This window comes from Danio aesculapii, chromosome 16 (genome assembly GCF_903798145.1).
Source record: "Danio aesculapii chromosome 16, fDanAes4.1, whole genome shotgun sequence".
NCBI classification, from domain to species: Eukaryota; Metazoa; Chordata; class Actinopteri; order Cypriniformes; family Danionidae; genus Danio; species Danio aesculapii.
The window spans coordinates 42,515,022-42,535,672 of record NC_079450.1 but is presented as its reverse complement, the minus strand read 5'-3'; the positions used below and the strand labels follow the sequence as shown (position 1 = coordinate 42,535,672).

At 38.6% G+C, this 20,651-nt stretch overlaps 1 protein-coding gene across 1 annotated transcript in view; it reads left to right on the top strand.

The window, feature by feature from the left end:
- The window catches only part of mrs2 (magnesium transporter MRS2), a 132,294-nt gene that overhangs the window by 77,786 nt on the left and 33,857 nt on the right, over positions 1 to 20,651 (top strand). Inside the window, exons 7-8 of the mRNA XM_056475428.1 lie at positions 17,672 to 17,788; positions 17,889 to 18,041. Coding sequence (XP_056331403.1) covers positions 17,672 to 17,788; positions 17,889 to 18,041 — 270 coding nt within the window. The remainder of the gene's footprint in view (positions 1 to 17,671; positions 17,789 to 17,888; positions 18,042 to 20,651) is intronic.

Sequence of the window (20,651 nt, the reverse complement as noted above, 5' to 3'; positions counted from 1 at the left end):
AGATCGCTCCGATTACATTGGGAAAATAGGCGATCGCTGCAAGTTGCGCTTTAATGTTTGGCTGGTCAACTGTATGGTATGGAAACCTTATATACATGCTAGACATGCGGATAATCTCGTCCCATACACGGCTCAATGATACTTTGTAGTATGCAATTTAACACATCTGCCTCTAGGAGTCGCCAATGGAAATAAAACAAGCACACACAAGAAATGCACATATGCCAGGCATGAAGTTGGCGTGGACCAGCGCACATTCCCACGTTAATTTCATCGTTAGTAAATCCAAACATGAGCGTGAAACCTGGCGTATGCAAAGTTTTTGTGCGTACGCAGCGTTGATACATGAGGCCCATGTTGACTGAAGTGAAGAAAAAAAAAAATGATAGAAACAAGGCTCAGCTAGGTATCACCAGTTTTTCCTGACTAACATGGTCAAAGCGTAGATGCCATTCAAGCTATAATGTCTTTTTTGAAGTGTTCTGACTCTGGTTCCCCTAATTCAGGGGTTCTCAAACTCAATTTACCTGGGTGAGGCTGGGCCGCATCAGATTTTCTACAAGAAATGAATTATATATTAATGATAATTTTTTTATTTGTTTATTTTTTCATCTTATATTAAAAAAATAGAGATTGAGAAGATTGAATTTTTTAAACACAAAATAAGATGAAAAAATAAACAAATTAAAAATTAATAAGAAAATAAATCAATCAGTAATAAATAGTAGTAGTAATAAAATAATAATAATAATTTGATTTACTGTTATGCACCGTGCTGTTTGTTACAGGAAAAAGAAGCAACCACTGTTGTTGTCATTTGTTTTGACTACTTTTACATCATATAAAAATATAAGTAATGTTCATTGTGTGAGGCAACGCAAATACAATGCAGGTAGAGCGATGGAAATGACCCACAAATAACGGTGCGACTCTATAATTGGACCGGGTTACTCTTATTGCCGATGGACAGGGTCGATGTGTGACTGCAGATGACTACATTATAGGCTGCATTGAGTTACTTACTTTTTTTTATCCCACCAGCATAACGCATCACTTTGAATTGTTTTCTGCTCACTACGCCTGAAACAACCACCAACCAATGAGAGTGATTGTAAATGCAAGAAAGATAATTGGTTGAAAATATTGTTCAGGTCCAATAGTTAAATGTGAGTTTGCTTTAACTAGTGCGCACACACAATCCTCTCTCTCTCTCTCTCTCTCTCTCTTATCTCCACACACACACACACACACACACACACACACACACACACACACACACACACACACACACATGCAGGTATTCAAACAAGTTAATGCAGAATCCATTAAAATAAATACCGGAAAGCAAAACACAAATATCTGACATTTCTTGGAAAAGGATCCGGCAAGACCTGGCTCAAATTAAGCACGGATTTATATACATTTATTTATGTATAATGTCCCGCTGAACTTTTTGAAGTGTTGTCAATTGAGCACGCTGGGACGAATGTCTGCATGTGCCCAATAGAAACGAGGCAGCCAGCAGCACGAAAAAAAAACCCCACTCCATAGCTACGCTGCTGTAACTTTCACTCATGGGAAATGTTTCTCTGCCTGCGTCAAACCCAGCCGATGTCCCGCCCCTGAGAGCCATATACCCCACCGTGATTGGTGGGTTCATTTAGCTCCACACACAAACTGTAAGTGCCATTCATATCAAACCGCGGGCCGCACTAACATTAAGCTTTCAAATAAGGCGAGGCCAAAAACTATCATACCGTGGGCCGTAATTAGTCTGCAGGCTGCGAGGTTTGAGACCCTGCCCTAATTAATGCAGCTTAACAATCTTTTCCAGGATTTGGATTTGCAAAGAGATGTGACCAAGAGTGAATATTTTAATATTCTAGGAATAATCAGTTGTCCAGAATTAAGTGAGCATACTGGACGTGAGGGGCTGTAATACACCTGGAGCTCACTCAAGTACTGCAGAGCTAAACAGTTCAGAGCTTTGTCAGTAGTAATTTTTTTATGTATACAATGTTTAATATGGAGCCAATGCAATGCTGACAGAACCAGAGTTATATGAACATATTTCTTAGTTATAAAAAAAAACTTTGCACAAAATGTTAAAAAATATTTTGAACCAGCTGAAGTTTAATTAGGCTTACAGGGCAGCCACCTTGTAACACATTACAATAATCTAATCGAGAGGTCATTAAAAATATGAACAAGTTTTTCTGCTTTAGACATTGATAGTATATGTCAAAGTTTGGTAAGATTGTTAAGATTAAAAAAATGCAGTTTTACAGATGAAATGTGGTCTTAAAATTACAGGTTGCTATCAAAAATCACCCCCAAATGTTGAAACTGAAAATCCATCAAGGGCAGTATTTAGATAGTATTTTAGATTTTTGCATGAGGTTTTTGGGACCAATAAGCAAGACCTCAGTTTATTTGGATTTAATAATAAGTATCAGTCAATTTTCTATATCAGCTATACAATGTGTTATTTTGTGAATTTGTGTAAATATATAGGTTGTGAGGAGATCTAGAGTTCATAGGCATAAAATTGGAAAATAACATTTTTTTAATGTTACCTAGCAGTATCATATAAATAGTAAAAATTACGGGACCAAGAACTGAGCCCTTTTAATCTATTTCTGAGTGGTGCTGTAGTGATAATTGAATTAATCACAAATATTAACATCAATATTTTGGTATTGATATTTTAGCCTCTCATGAGAATTAATGTAGTGATAATTTCCTAACAGTATCGATATTGAGATTTTTGGGAAAATTGAGTTTTTGGTCATTCCTCTATTCAGGTGTGTGAATAAAAGTTCAATAACTCATTTTAAATAGGGCACCAGACAGTTTCCACTGTCAAAATAATTAACAATCAAGTATTGTTAATTGAATAAAAAAAAGGTGTTTATTATCTGGCCAAATCTGAAGCATAATGAGATCGTCTGACATGTACAGCCTTTTATGGCCTCTGCAAATGGTTCGATAGCTAAATTAAATAAAAACGGGGACATCCTGCCGACATCCTCTGTGCAGACCAAGTTTTCCAGACAGAGTACCATTTGCACATATTTGGGCTTGCGGGATTGCTATACATAGACTTTATCCACCCCAGAAATCTATCGCCAATATTGAATTTCTATTGAACTGAGAATAGGTATGGCCACTTGACCCTGTCAAATGCTTTTTCAGCGTCCAGAGATATTATTAATGCTGGTTGTTTATACAGGGCTGAGTAGTCAATTATATTTAATAATCAATCTTAACATTAACAATGGCATTTCGTGTTTTTTACAAAACCAGACTGGTCATGATTGAGAAGTTTGGGCAATAGGTTTTCTAATCTATGTGCGAATAATTTGGATATTATTTAAAGTCAACTGGGAGCAATGAAATATATTTAATAATCGTCTAACAATTATATTTAATAATCGTCTAACATTAACAATGGCATTTCGTGTTTTTACAAAACCAGACTGGTCATGATTGAGAAGTTTGGGCTATAGGTTTTCTAATCTATGTGCGAATAATTTGAATATGAAATATTCAATGAAATAGGGCGGAAAGAGCTACATTCGGAGGCATCTTTATCTTTTGTATCTTATTCTTATGTATCAAGGATATTGCAGCTATCTTCAGTGTTTCAGGAACAGTTCCATTTTTGAACAAAATCTGGTAATCATTGGCATAAACAAGGGCTCAAATTGGGGCCAAAAGGCCTTGTAGAATTCCACAGAATATCCATCCAAGCTCGGTGGCTTTTCCAGGGGGGAATGACAAAATAGCTTGAAACACCTCCTCTGGAGTGAATGGAGAATCTAGTAGTTCCTTTTCCTCCTCAGATATTGTGGGCAAGGATATCTTCTGCAAAAACAAATTAACATCTACTTCAGAGGTTATCTGATGTATAGAGCTGATATAATAGTCAAAAAAAGAGGATTTTATTGATTGCAAATCATATTTCAATTGACCTGCTGCAATTACATATACATTTATAGTACATTCAGCCTGTTCCTTTTGAGTTGATTGGCTAAAAGCTTGCTTGGTTTATTACCATATTCATGATAGTGCTGTTTAGTAAAAAATAAAGTTTTTTGGCATGATCAATTTGAAGTAAGTTAAGACTATTTCAAACAGTCTGCCTCTGTAGTGACTGTTTGTAAAGTTGTTCTAAGCATGAAGCTCTGTTTTCAATTGCTCAGTGTTATTTATCCTTTTTTTTCCCTTGGAGATGCATATGAAGTCAGTTGTCCCCTAAGCACTGCATTAGCTGCATCCTAAATCACTGCAGGAGTGACGGGAGGCCGCATTTTCCTGTCTGTATTGTTCCAGCCATTGTCTAATATTATTACAGGCTTCCATATTCGTATGGAATGAAGAATTAAATTTCCAGTACCCTGTTGAGGGAATCTGTTCATGTTGCAACTGCCGGAGGTAGACTGGTGCATGGTCTGATAAAAGAATTGAACCTATTCTACAGGATTAACAGAGGGTAGTAAACCCTGCGGTAGGAGAAAAACGTCCAACCGAGATATGTCTTGCTGAATAGAAGTATAATCTTTAACTAAAGGGTTTAACTCTCTCCACACATCAAAAAGCCTGCATTATTAGAAGCCACTTTTAAAGCCTTTGATGCATTAGGGTTAGAAGCAAAGGGTGAAGATTTGTTTAAACTTTCCATACAGCAATTGAAATGTCCAGCTATTGTTCCAATGTTTGTATTATATTGGCTAAATAGGGCAATAATTTTTATCATGAATTTAGAACAGTCTGCATTTGGGGCATAGATGTTGAGCGATTCAAGTTCCCTGCTGTAGCCATATAGTCATTATATTGTTGACTGTAGTCATTATATTGTTCTTTAAATATAAAAGGAAGATTTTTATGAATAAATATTGCTACCCCTCTTTTATTACTTGCAAAACTTGAAAAATATAGCTGTCCTACCCAATCTCTTTTAAATTTTTTATGCTCCTCACTGGACAGATGTGTTTCCTGTAGTAGAGCAACTTCAGCTTTTTCCTTTTTTAAGAATGTAAGGATTCTTTTTTGTTTAATAGGATGCCCTAAGCCTCTGACATTAAATGACATTATATTAAGTATATTATTAGCCATTAGAAATCATATGTATCCATATTTTGCTGTGTGACTCGAAGTAATAGATCAGTGTAAACATAATAATAATAATAAAAAAAGAAAGAAAGAATAAAAACAAACAAAAAAGAAAGAAGAAAAACATTACTAACACCCCTACTCCCCCGAGAACAAAAACCTAGTCCCCAAATGACCAGGCATCTTTATAACGACAACTTTCCAGTAGCACCTAACTAAAACGGCCAACAGTCGGTGTCCACAACAACACGTAAAATGGTATATTAACATGAAACGTTAGGCTAGACATAGCCTATTGTTTTACTTTTGAATAAAATAAAGTATAACAAACCTTCCGTTATTTAGATTAACCAAGGATATTTAACTAAGAAAGAGCAAGATTTTGTATAGGGATCATTACAAAAAGCAAACAAAATAATAATAATAATATAATAATATAATAATAATAATACTAATAATAATAAAAATAAAAATTTCAGGAAAACGGGAATCATGTTCTCATATTTAGTACTGGTGGTGAACGGATAAGTTCAAAATTTAGTCTTTAATTATATAACAGGAAAATAGATCTATTCCCAAACAAAAGGTCCAACCTGGTCGTAAGTCTACAGTCATGTAGTGCTGATATTGCGATGGAAGTCCTCTGCCTTGCACGGTGTGGAGAACAGCTGAATCCTACCATCGTGAAGCACCCTCAGCTTGCAGGGATGGTGAAACCTGCGGATGATTCCGATGCTCAAAAACTTACGCCTCTGTCGGATCATTTCTGCTGAGAGATCATAAGCAACTGAGATTTCGGATCCATCGTGGATAATATCTCGACTTTTTGCATTGCGCAGAACAAATTCCTTGTCTTGAAATTTGAGAAAACAGACGAGCACTGGTCTGTTTTGGTCTGGGGTTGCAGGTGCCAGCGTACGATGGGCCCTTTCTAGTGTGAAGGATTTCTCAGGTTCAAGACCTATCCATCCATTGAGGCAGTATGTCATGTATATAAGTCCAATAAAGAGCGTGTACCCTCTGCTCCTTCCTTAAGACCGAACACGCGGATGCTCTTCCTTCTCCCAGGGTTTTCTAAGTCATTCGTTTTCATTTCCAGATGTGTAATCCGTTTGGTCGCCATGGTCAACTCAGACTCTGTTTTGTCAAGTTTGTTCTTCATTGCAGAAATGCGTGACTCCGTTTCCTCTATGCATTTCTCGTTAGCAGAAACCTCACGTTTGATGCCAGTCAGGCTGTTTTCCAAAACTTAGACAAAGCTTGCCATTATTTCGAGGCGGTTGTTTATGCAATCTAGCTTTGATCCGAATTCGGAGTGAAGCGCTTTCAATTCAGCACCTCAGCTAAGTCCGCCATGCTGCCAGCCTCCACACTCTCTGTCGAAGGTAATGCTTTCGCGCTTCGTGTACTCGTCTTACGTGCTTTAGTAAAAATATCACTTTCCTTTAAAGGCAGTGGTTTAGACATAGCCAGACCTAGGTTGACAGTCAGTTTGTAAAAGGTAGGAATAGTTTTTTACGCAAAGTTGTGGAGAGCTCTCAAACTACGCAGCCATTTTCACCGAGCTCACGTGCGCCCCCCAAATGACTATTTATTAACAAAAGAAGAAACGAGGGTAACTAAAATTACTAAATTAAGTGCATAGGCATAAATCAAGAAGGTGATTAAGTTGAGGATTATGATTAATAACTTTGTTATCTTTTCTAAAGACAAGCTAGAGTCTGACAATAAGGCAAACCTTATTTTAAAATAAAAAACAACTGAGGAAGTCGTAACTGAGGTAAGTGATATATTAACGCTTCTGCTGTTGATGCAGTGGTTGGAGAAAGCCGGATTTCCTGCAAGTATGATGCAGGGGACAAGCAGACATAGGTCTCTTTAGCTTTGAGAAGAAGAAATCTGGAGATTCTGGACACGCAGCACTAGAGATTCTGAAGGTGGTTCGAATGTCAGGAACACATCAATTTCTTTAACCTTGAAGGTAGAGGTCCTGGAGATCTGGGGACGCAGATTTCTGGAGGTGGTAGACCTGAAGCAATGGTTTCAGACACCTTGGAAAAATCACTGTGAATTCCATCACTATGAAAGTTCTTGCTGGAACACGAATCTCTGAGCAATTCGGATAGCCTTATGTATCACAACCCCTTTTTTTGTCAATCAACACCACTCGACTTCTTTGAGAGAATGTTTTAAATTTTCTCAGGAAGGTGGGAATAAAAAGATTTTCAAATCCAGCATTGTGATTATATGATCTTGTGAGGTGGTCACTGCAGTGTGTCATCCATAGTGTGACTAGCATTTACATAGTTATAGTACAGTTAAACTGTTTTTAAATTTAAGAGTCTAAAATATATCCCTATGCATAATTCACTTTCCAAACCACCTCTAGTTTACCCAAGGTATTGTTCTGAAAAATATAAAGTCTAAACATCAATATGTAATGTTGATTTTACCTAGGCATTCATATATAAACATTAATAAGCAAAGTTTCATACAGTGGAGTACTTCAAACAGTGCATATTAAATAGACCCTTACCGGACACTTTATTTAGATATACCTGTCCAATTGCTCGTTAACGCTAACGTCTAATCAGCCAATCACATGGCAGCAACCCAAAAGCATTTAGGCATGTAGATATGGTCAAGATGATCTGCTGCAGTTCAAAACCGATCATCAGAATGGTTACTTTGCTGCTGATCACTACAGTGCTTTTGTCCTGACTGGCAAACTTGTATGTGTGCTTGTTTTGTTACTTTGACAGATTTTATAGTGTCTTTATCAAGTTTTAGTTTCTTTTTAAAGCAAGATGATAGCCTTCGAAAAAATGGCTTATGTGATGTTGCTGATTTATTGGGGAAATGCAATGTTGGCACATAAAGGAGTTCTGGCGAGCATGCGTTCGAACTCCTGCAGCCTTGACCCCTCCGGGAATATCATTTCTACAAACATTTACAGACATAAAAAGGGGAGTAAGGAAGAAACATGGGAAATCAAGGCAGAGTATGACGCAAATTTAAGAAAGCTCAAAGATTCAATCTATTACCTGAAATAGTTATTGCCAATGGATGCTTGCTTTCGTATAAAGTGCATGCATTACAAGCCAATGTGAGTTTTATGCACAAACACAGAAACACTCACCCACCTCCTCTTGGTACATCTGGTCATAATATAATTTTGCTCTCTTCTGTGTATGCTCCAATTGTTAAGCAAGTAAAGAGCGAAATACTAGTTCAAGAATGGACTTGCTTTGATTGTACAGATTGGAATTTGTTATTGATAACATTATGATTTTAATGAGCAAGTGGTTACTATTTCTAAAGATATTTGATTCTGTGTTGATTCTGTTATACCAACAAAAAAGATTTTTCTTTATCCCAACAACAAACCATGGGTTACAAAAGAGTTTAAAAGTATATTGAATTATGAAGAAGTGTATTTATCTCTGGAGCTAGTGAGGAGAAAAAACATATTACCTGCCCACCTGTCGTGGTGACAAGTTCCACAGCCTGGCTAAACCGACTGTATGCTACATCCACAGTTTACCAAACTCCTTTACTTATGCAGATAGGGAAATGGTGTTGTACGCACTCCACTGAAGACATTCATTAGCTTACATATTTCATTTGTTAAGCACAGACATTAGTTTCAAAACTATTTCTAAATTCATTTCTAATTTCCAGCAAACATATAAACGAACGATAATAACAAGTGTGGTAAAAAAAAATAGAGTTATATAAAAAGGTTTATAAACAAACACTTCGTATTTTTGTGTCCAATATGGTGATGCATACATCTTCAAAACCCAACAGGTGAACAAATTTAAATTTGTTTTTATGCAAACAAATATAAATATGCATATAATAATAATATTGATAATAATAATAGCATTATAAAAATGCTAATTGGCACAAATAAACTGAAAAAAGAAGTTCATAGGTCATTACAGCTGTGTTGAGAAATGTATGCTGATGCTTTATTTTTCATTAGATTGGTCACTTTTGTTAAACAGTGCCCTAAGAATTGTGTTTATTTTCTCCTATTAAGTTAAAGCAACCAACAGACCGACTAGAAAGCAGTAAGAAAACCCAACACTCTGGCAAGAGAGAAGCAAAACACCCTCAGAATAGAACCAGCAATCAGCAGAAATGCAAGGCAGGTGGCAGTAAACATGTGAGGCTACTAATTGGCAAAGATGATTAGCTGTGTGAAGTTAAACAGCAATTTGGAGATAATTAGAAAGTTGTCAGAAAGAAAGATCGAAAATGCCATCGAAAAGAGAGCGAGAATCTAAGTCAGACCCGGGTTCTGACACCTTGCCCCGGGTCCTGGTTCATGTCTGCTGCAGTTGCACACAGAGGTCAGAGAAACACACAGGTTTAGGTGGAAGGAGTGTGTTGAGATTTTACTGCATACTTACCTCAGATAAGCGAGCTGCAGACCGGGGGACGTCGAGCAAGGCCCATTGTTCCCAGAGCTGTGCTCAATTCATCTTGAGGTAAACAGATCTGTGCTTCTCCTGCACTCACAAATAACACACAAGTGACATTATACAGGACGAAGAGTGCAAGACAGTATAGTAGAAGTAGCTTTTTAGTTAAAATGATATGAATTCGGGTTCACACTCTTTTTAGAAAAATAGTAACAATGGGATGCATTTTTTGATAAAAATAGAAAATACAAGTCTAGCCACACATGAAAGTAGATTGTCGCAGTACATGAACATGTATCTGGGTAAAAATTCATATGCAGATAATACTGGTGCTGTTGTCCTTGCTTTCTCTTTCAAATAAAGTAATATAGCTCAGTATGCATGATTTTTATTTCATGGTGCAAGAGAAGAAAATTAGATCTAATTGTGTCAAATCTATAATACATGGTGATTTAACTTTGATAAATATAAAAACAAAATACAAAAAAAAAAAAAAACAACCTGTTCTCCAAAGGGTGGTTATAAATAAAACACAGGTTGAGGTTGTGGAGGAATAGTACCTAGGTACAATCATTAAAAACAGGCTAAGTTTGACTCAAAGTACACATGCGTTATTAATAAGGCTCATCAGAGATTGTTTTATTGTGAAAACTCAACTTGTTTTAATGCTGAATGTAATGTTTAATAAGCGTTATTCTAAGACCTTGTGCAATTTGTTGTTGAACAATTCTGTCCGGTTTTTTAGTTATTATTAATTAAATAGCAGGTGTTGAGCATGGCACATAAATAATAGGGTGTTGCACAACTCCTTAAATTATTATTTCGAGTGGATGCCCCTCGGGCAATGTCTAAGATCAGTAGTGATGTTCCACAAATAAGTTATAATTTTACTTTTGTGCCTAAAGCAATCTGTTACACAATAAATGTAGTTTAATTTTGTGTGTGTGTGGTGTGTGTGTGTGTGTGTTGTGTGTGTGTGTGTTGTGTGTGTGTGTGTGTGTGTGTGTGTGTGTGTGTGTGTGTGTAATTTAGTTGTAGTGGTATTATTATTGTGTCATTTAAGTGTGTCATTTGTGTTATATGTAAAGCACCATACATGTCAGGATGATTTGCCCAAGGGCATTAGTATAGCTTTACACTTAAACTTGCCCCACATCCGTATGATGCCTCTTCATTATCTGACACAAATTGATAACATTTAGGCCCCATTTATTCTCATGCATTTCAGTATTAAAATGGCGTTTTAGAACGAAATCGATCCACGTCTGCACTGGCATTTCATCTAGCATTTCTGCGCATTCTGTGGCATTTCTGCCACACTATGCTGCTAACATAATTTTCAGTCTATCAAAGAGAATTTTATGATCATTAGTATCAAATGCAGCACTGAGGTCCAACAACACCTAACAGAGAATGCAACACAATTTAATGATAAAAGCAGGTTATTCGTAGCTCTTACTAGTGCTGTATCATGGGTAACCATACTTGACAATACTCACTTCACTTTTATGTTGTGGAACACAGATGTTGTGGATTTAAAGGACCAGATTAAACAGGTCTTCTACTGCTGAGAACGTCTTACATTTATCCCGTTAACAATCTACAGTGGTCTATTAGAATGATGCTGTAGGAGACAGATACATGGTGCATGTTTAAGTGTGGCAGGCAGTGGATATGAGGAGAACAGAAGATCCATTACAAATTCTGAAGTGAAGTATATGCTGATTTACCACTGGTGTCTAATGGTTAACTTGGAGCTGGAGTGGAGCAGGAGCTAAAGTATGTGTATATGATGAGTTATAGGCTCGAAAGAGTACAAGATGGTTTACAATATAATACTGGGCAACCCAACTAGTGTAAGTAAATGAACTGTACTACACATGGAAGAGGGAAAAGTGCAAGCTGAGAACAAACATCAGCGTGAAAGCAGGAAATAAAACAACAGGAAAAATAATCTATAATACTCACAACTGTGTACCTGAGGTGCATGCTGCGGTGATAACTCACTGTACTTGCGGAAGTGATTTAAAATAAAAGAGCTAACAATTATTTGATCAATAGTTAGATAGTCTTGATACAGATTATAAATCCTTATATAGGAAAGAGACACACAGGCCAAATATGGTTTAAAAATAGGCTACAACACTTATCTGTAGGACTGTTTAAATTGTGCAAGGCGCAAGCTACATTGCTAACAGAATGTGGCTATCGTAGTGTCTTTAATATTTAGGAAACTACTAATTGATCAACAGAGTTGATCGAGATGACAAATAAGTAACATTATAATTTTAAGTTAAAGGCAAGGTAAAATAGAGCTACACAGAGCCAGACTTTACCAGCAGGATCAGACAGCAGCAACTGGTCATCTGCAAATGCCAAATGCAATACCGCGAGTCATTATATATAATAACAGATATATGTTTAGCCAATTCACATTGCAACACAATGCTACAAGCTCTGCAACTTGAAATGATTTTATGGTAAACCTTCAGGCTCAAATACTGGGGACATGGGCAACATACAGGGCTATATTTTAATGGTCTAGGCACAAAGTCTAAAGTGCAGGGCGCAAAAGCATTAAGGGTGTGTCCGAATCCACTTTTGCTATTTTAAGGTCAGAGAAATACACTCTGCGCCGCAATGTATAGTCTAACAGGGTTGAGCTTATTCTTTTAATGAGTTATGGGTATATGTCTCATCTGCCATTACCTTTAAGAGTCAGTTGTGTCGTGCCATGGCGGACTTGTAAGTGTAAAAAAAGCAACACTTTACTAGCGAGAAAACAGTTCAACCAGACCATCTGCACCATGATGATAAAAAATCAGCCTTCTCCATTTGGCCTTTACTTTCACTTTACTTTTTCTCTTTCATGGATAAGGAAACGTGTTGGACGCACTCACTGAAGACATTTTGTAGCCTATATAATTAATTTAGTTTGTAAGTGCAAAAAATTTGTTTCAAAACTATTTCTAAATTCAGTTCTAAGTTCCAGCATATGAAATGAACAATAATAATAAAGTGTGGTCAAAATAACTTTGGAGTTATAGCCAAAGACCCGTCTATGCCCCCCTATGGTCCAAAACCTGACAGGTGGACAAATCTAAGATTATAATAAAACAAATATTAATATGCATATAATAAATATTATTACTACTACTACTACTATTACTACTACTAATAATAACATTATACAAAAGCAAGGTGTCGTAAATTAACTGAAAAAAGCCCCAGAGGCGAAAGCATGGAGGTACTGGTTTTTATATTTATGTAGAAAATAATATTTTTGTAGTATTTTATTCCTTTAATTCTTTTTCATTTGTAAAGATATTTGTGTATTGCTGTACATCCTGCGTGTTTTAAGCAATGTATAAGCGAGGCGTACAACTGACGTGCTCTGCGCTGGACTTTAGACCTTTTTTCAACTGGTCTATTGAGCAGTCTATTTTAGTTCCTCACAGAAGTTAACCCCTACATTTGGGCAGCCCTCTTCCGACCTCTTTATGCAGCTCTAAGGACAGAGCCGTCCCGGAAGAAACCTGCAAATACCCAGAGTTGGACCACGGGCCATATGGCCATGCAGCACAGGCACAGACCTGGACAGTCTCGTCCAGACCAGCACCTCTTTGTCCTGCAAAAGGAATCGTTTGTCCCGATGGGCTATGAACCAAGCCTGAAGCTGGACGCGGGCGTCCTACGCGACACTTTTAACACACGAGACGGGGGTCATTTGTTCCGATTGAAGCAATTTTTAACGCACAGATACAGAAAAATAAGGACACTGAACACCATATGACCTTTATTGTTTTAGAAAATTGTATATTATTTATTCTGGAAGATTCAGAGTCTTCTGTTGGTTTGAGTGGGCGTGCCCCCTGGTTTTCCCCTTCGCAGAATGCCATGGCAGCGTCCTCCTGCTGGTTCCCTCCTGGAAAAGAGGATGCTCAGAAAGGCCGGTTAGTCAGCACCACATGCCCTTCTGTTTACCTCCATGCTTTGGCTAGCCAAAGAGCACCTGACTTACCAGGGGTGACTCTCTGTCCTCTTGCGCCCCTTCCTTGGGTTTCTTTCTCTGCCCACCGCCGCCGCCTCCTCCTCCTCTTCCTCCAAGGCCCTCTCAAACAGTCTGCGGTGCTCACGTGCTTAAAGAGGGCCAATGTGAAGTGCGTAGAATTTATCTGAGGTTGAAGTGTCATGACACATGAATTGCTCTACATTCCGGCGATCCTCTGAAGAATGTGCATTCTTTGCCTGTGCCCGAGACAGACAGACAAAACCTTTTTGGGGTCAAAGCCGGTGGCAGTCATGGGGTCACAGGGGGGCATTGCATGCATACTTACGTGCGTTGCGATGGCAGTCCGGACGTCAGTGAAGGTGGGTTTGCTGGGAACACCTTGACCCTCGCCAGTTTGGAGGCAACGTTGTTTCGTAGACGGCCAGTGGGTTCGCTTTCCAATTGGAAACCCTCGAACTCAGGTCTGCAGAACGGGGACGAAATACCCCCAGCAGCCCAACAGAAAAGTGCCATAACCATACTCAACTCAGGGCACAGGCGTGGTCCGGCTAGGGGTACTTTGTCAGGTCGTAGGCTTCCAGAGACCCAGAGAGAGTAGAACCTCGGGCCGTCCCTTGCCCGGGGGCCGGGTCAGGGGATGGTGCCGGCGATGCAGGAGACAACCTTGCCCGCCTCCTCTTCCTTCCCTCTTTCCCCCTCCTCAACTCTCTATAGCGGCGGGTGAATTCGAACAGTGTGGACCTCACCTTGACCAACAGTTCGCTGAGGTCTGAGATCTGGGCCTGTATGTGCTCTGTAGCGAGCTTGTATGTGCTCCGTAGCAAGGAACAATGCACCATTTTAGGCAGCTTTACTGTGCCAGCTGCGGGGGCTTTTGCGGAGGCCTCCCGGGGGAGGGGGCAGGTAGAGCAGGGGGGCGCCAAGAACTGGCAAGGATAAACCCGAAGGGGTGGGCGGGCTTGCAGAGGAGCGGGAGCGGCAGCACTAGTCACGCACACACAGGGGCTGGAGTCGGCGCCTGGACTCAATTCACCACGCTGGAGACTCTACCGAGCCCACCAACCATCCCAAGCCTTTTTCCAGGGTGAGGGAGCAGGGGGGAGCATGGGCTGAGAATCAGCGCTGGGGGGGGGGGTTTGGGGACAAAACACAGGGGAACCGGTGGGCGGGCAGAGCCGCGGACATGCTCTAGTTCAAAAACAGACGGGCCATTTGAGTTCTTTCTCCCACAGATAGAGGCGGGAAGGGTGGGGTTGTGTGCGGAGGGACACCCCCCCACGCCTCCCTCAAAGCACGCCCAAGGCAAGGAAGAACCAACCAGACCCATAGAGGATGACCCACCAGTATTGGGGGGGGGGGGGGGGTGCCGGGCGGGGGCCAACCCCATCGGGAGTCAAACGAGCTCCTATCGGTCAGCTGACTGGTCCAGGCGCGAAATCGTCAGAGACTAAGTCCACTGATTTGCGCCTTCACCGAAAGTGAATGGATTTGCTTTTTAAACAATGTGGCAGAGAACGAGAAAATTAAGGTTGCGTTCATCTGAAAATAGCAACACTTTTTGCGCTGGGGGTATGATAGGGCCCACACTGTTAATGGGGTGGAATGCCACAGAATCCAAACATGCCAATATGGCTTCAACTTCGGCTGTTACCAAACGTAGGCATTGTGGTGTTCCTCATATCTAATCATTTAGAGTATTAGGCAATTGGACAGCATTACCATGAGACATAAAACCCTTTTTTTCCAGTCACAAACAAATCAAATAATTTTGTATAACCATCAATCATCAGCGTAATCAGTATTACCAACAATCAAACAGTGTATGTATTAGTGTCACACAAAACTGAAAAAAAAAAAAAACTTAAAGGGCACCTATTTTACCCCATTTACAAGATGTAAGATAAGCCTTTGGTGTTTCCAGAATGTGTCTGTAAAGTTTCAGCTCAAAATACCCATCAGATTCTCCCTGCCCACATGTGTGTCTGCTTCTCATCATGCGATAAGTCAGATAAACAGCACAGTGACAGAGACAGACTTGGATGAAGCTAAAAAACAGTTGATTAGCGAAAATACCAAGTAAGTATATTTCAAGCCTGTCTGAAATTGAGTCACACACAAATGCCGTTTGCAGTACACACACACACACACACACACACACACACACACACACACACACACACATATTGTTTACTGACACCTTGCGGCCATGCTTATTATAGCAGTTAGGAATTACATAACGATTTTTCTGTCTTCATTACAAACATGCTCTGTTTTAAAGAGCGCTTATTACAGGTTTTTGAAAATGACCTTCCATGAAGTGTGTAACACAGCTCTAAGGGAAGTGAAATATCTAGCTAAGGCTTAAATCTGAAAGTGCACAGTGTTTAAAACTATTGAGTAATTTATAAAAGAGTTGACTCAGTGCTTCAAATGAATCGTCTTGATAACGAGTCTTTAGCCGTTTCAGCATGCCATCAATCTGAAACTTAAGCCCCGCCCAATTGTTGCGTGCGCAAACCCAGGGAAATTGAATCCTGCGGCTCCGCCCACAAACACTTTAGCAGATCCTGGTTGAATCAAGTCATGAAGACGCTGTGCTCAGCTGGATATTATTGGAAGTTTGAGGGAAAGTTAGAGTTATTTTCTCTACCCAAAGATGAAACTGAAGAGTCAGTGGTTGAGTTTTGTTTTTGCAAAAATACCTCAGCATTGTAGCCCAGCCTTGTGCTGTTCCCATCATTTTTTTGACAAGTGCTTCTGGAATCTACACACTTACGACAGGGAACATCAGGAAATTTTTAAAAAGAGACTTGTTGGGTTTATATCACTCCATTATGACTGGACACACTAAACAAACACAGTTCTGTTTACAAACAACTTCCAAAAGATGATTTTCATTATAGGTGCCCTTTAAGTAATCAAATAGAGGGAAAAGGGTAATCCAAATATTTACAATATTTACAATATGCTCGGGATAAAATACAAAATGTGGAAATAGGCTGAAGAGCTGGCTAAAGAGACCTGAGCGGTGCTAAAGAAAAGAAAAACCCCAAACAATTTCTAACTCCTAACAATGTCCAACTGAGCTCTTATTAAATATTTTTTGCTTGTAGTGGTCAGTGTGATGTCAATAGGTGAATTATTGACAAATGAAAAAACCAATAACCAGAACCTAAGAAAGTAAAACAAACATACAGGAGAACAAAGAGAGGGAGAGAGAAAAAAACACATAGAACAACGCAAGCATGTAACTTGCATATATACGTTTCACATGAATTTCAGATTAAAGTGGTAGTTCACAAAAAAGTCATAATTTACTTTTTCTACTATTGCCAAACCTGTTTGAGTTTCTTTATTCTGTTGAACCCTAAAGAAGATGCTTTGAAGAAAGCTAAAAATCTGTCACCTGATATCCAAAATAATTGTTTTTCCAACTATGATGGTTACAGGTTTTAATCTTTCTTCAATAATTATTTTTTAGTGTCAAACAGATTTGAATTCTGTTTAGTGTCAAACAGATTTGAGAAGTTTGAATAACTTACATGAATACAATTTTATTTTTGGATGAAATATCCTTTTGACAAATTATCAACATATTGGATGAGGGTGTTTCCCTTTGGTGGAAGAAAACTTAATACATTTCTGGACAATTCCACTAAAAATACAGGTGGGGAATTTGTATAGCCCTGTTTCGTCCGTGTCCAGCATTTGTTTTTGAATGTAAATGCAAACCATTACTGACTCTGGATTTAGAGGGATAGAAAAGAATGCATTCACTAAATCAACCATCACAGAAAGATAATTAGCTTCATTTGGAGTTTTAGATAAGATAATAGACGAGTTAGATGCAATTAGGGTGAGTGGATGAACCGCTGCATCATGAAGGGGAGCTTGAGCCATAGCTCAGCTCCTGCCATTTGGCCCTGCAACGAGGACTATTTGCTTTCAGTTAAGTTGGCATAAAGTGTGCAGTTAAAATAATCCACTTATGAACCTGTTGTTGTTGTTATTATTATTAAATCATAAATGTTCTATGTGGGTAGAAAGTTATTCAAAAGATTTTTAGAGTGGAATCTTTGAAAGTAACAAAATATCACAACATTTATTCCTGCAGCCTCTCAGAGCTGGAGACAGACATTAAAGTGTTCAAAGACAGTCTGCTTAAGATCCTGGATGAAGATGAACTGATAGATGAACTCTGTCTCACTAAGTGGAGTGACCCGCAAGTGTTGTAAGTGTCACATTACATAATTGAACTTCATAGCAAATTAAAAATTATAAATATCTGACCTTAATCTGCCTTTCTTTATAATGGTGACACCTGGAGCCAGTGAGGAGAGTAGTTTGGGCATAGATCATGCTGAAGAGATGGAGTTATTGCTGGAAAATTACTTCATGCAAGCAGAAGAGCTGGGCAACAAAGCCAGAGAGTTGAAAGACCTCATAGATGACTCTGAAAGCGTCATTTTCATCAACCTGGATAGGTACAATGTCAACTAACATTTTATCTTATGTAAAGACTTTTAATGGTGCTAGTGGTGATCATTACTTTAAGGAGAACAAACAACTGTATTCTAACTCTTTCCCTGCCAGCGTTTTTTTTTCCATTTCTTTTTTGAAAGTTGCCAGCTACTGCCAAAATGGTTTTCATCAAAATTTGACATTTGACTATATTATGTACAAAAAAAAAGAACCATCCCTCTGCTTTTAAACAAAACCAAAAAAGAACATTTTATTATTATTATCCTAACACGTTCATGTTTTAAAACCCCTTGAATTCAGGTTGATGTCATGGAAAATGTAATATCTTTTACAAAAAACTGAGAATATGTGTCTAAAAATAGTCCATTTCCAAGATATATAGTACACACACAAATGCACACACAGTATGTACATACAGTTGAAGTCAGAATTATTAGTCCTCCTGAATTGTTAGTCCCCTGTATATTTATTTCCCAATTTCTATTTAATGGAAAGAAGTTTTATTTAACATATTTCTACAGGGTGTCCACGGGGTTGTAAAAGGTAGTAATTAATTAGCCAAAATTAAGGTCATTAAAATGTATTAAAAAGTAATAAATGTCATCTGACGAGGTATTCAATTTTTTTTTTTTTTATTCCCTTTTTTTTAAAAAGATACATTTTCAATTTGTGTTAAGTGTAGGCCTTTCATCTAAAATTTGTGTGGATTAATTTATATATTGAGAGTAGGACCTGAGTGATATCATGTGAGGTTGTGTTTGTTCGTGTGCGTGCACTGCAATGAACTGGGTACCCGGCTGGCTTGCTGCCAAACATGTAGGCGAGCTCACTTTCGTTCATTAATTACATTAAAACATGAGAAATTGCACGTTTTCGGACCTCTGGCTGGAGGACTCAAGATTTAAAGACTGGCTTAGGCCTGTGGTTGGCAACAGCCGAGCGGCTTATAAATATAAGATATATAATTAATATAACCTGGGTGGGGGTGATTGGCATCAAATCGCATATAGAATCAAATAGCCACCAAGCGAGGATGCGCGGACGCAGCGAACAGCTTCCCATATCAATGTTTTGTGCTACAGCAGCATCAACGACCTCAACCTTCACTGCTTTGCCCTCAACATTGACTGCTCTCCCGATGCAAACCACTGCCAGCAGTAGTCCTAGCAGCATCGTCAACAGGTGCGTGACTGATGTCAGACAGCAGATGCTATGCCCTATCACCACCACTGCATTACGAGCTGAGGTGCTGTGGTGTTTAGACCTAGCAACTAAACACCACTCTTTCAATTCGAACGATGGCATTGAAGAGCTGTTTCGAAATATGTTTCCGGACTCCGACATTGTGAAATCCTTCGCTTTAGGCAAGGATAAGTCTGCTTACATGATCAAATTTGGTATTACACCATATTTTAAGAAGAAACTAGTAGAGACCATAAACAAAACAGGGCCATTTGTGTTTGACGAGAGCCTCAATCAATCCTTAAAAAAATCAGATGGAAATTCATATTCGTTTTTCGGAGGATGGTTGTGTCAGGTCAAGATATTTTGGCTCCGAATTCCTGGGACACGCAAGAGCTGATGACCTGATGCAGCATATCAAAGTAAGTTCATTTTAATTTTTGGTAGACTTGTATGCTTACATAGATGTTTGGATTCGAAGATTTTCAATCATTTGTTATAATTTTATTATTTAGCTTACTGTTGATTTTCGGTAATAGTAGCTATAATATTGACTAACTTACCAAATAAATATGCAAATTTAGTATTAATAGCTCCAGTCTAGGCCACAAGCAGAGAGGGTGATAAAGCCAAACATAACTTATAGGGATTTTGTTTAAATGATTTTATTGCATGTTTAATCGTATCCTAAGTACCATTAATAGTGAGCCACAGCTGGAGAACCAATGATCTAATTTTAACAACAGTCCTGACTGATCACTGTCAAATGTAGCCCAACACTTGGCTCATGTTTTACTTCATTAATAATGCTATAATTATAAGCTAAGATTGTCTAATAAAGCAATAAGCCCTGTGGAATCTACTGTAAAACATGGCTTTGCAGGGCTTATTGCTTTTATAAAACTGTTTAACTGTTTTGAACACATCTCAACCAATCAGAATCAAGGACTGGAACTATCTGTTTCATAAATGTTTAATTTGAAGCATATATTACTGTCTGTCTATATATTAAATGCAGTTTACTTCAACGATAAGTGTTATTCAAACAATCTTTCTTCTATGTGACAATTCACAGGAATGTGTTCACAACTGAACATATGAGGCAGCTTCTGTCATTTGGAATGGATGCCCCAATGTAAATTTTAAGCTCTTAGATCTCCTTCAAAAGGAGCATGCTGAGTTGCATGGAGGCACTCAAGTCATAATGGTTGGGAGCTGTGGACTTCATACCCTCCACAATGCCATTAAGGCAGGCTTTACAGCCTGGCAACTTGAAAAACTCCTGCGAGCGATGCATTTTCTGTTCTACAATGTCCCAGCACGGAGAGAGGACTTCATGAACCTCACGGATCCTCTTGCTTTCCCCACTTTTTCGGCAACCATAGATAGGTGGAAAATGTTCCGGTGTCAGAGAGAGCAATTAAGATTTG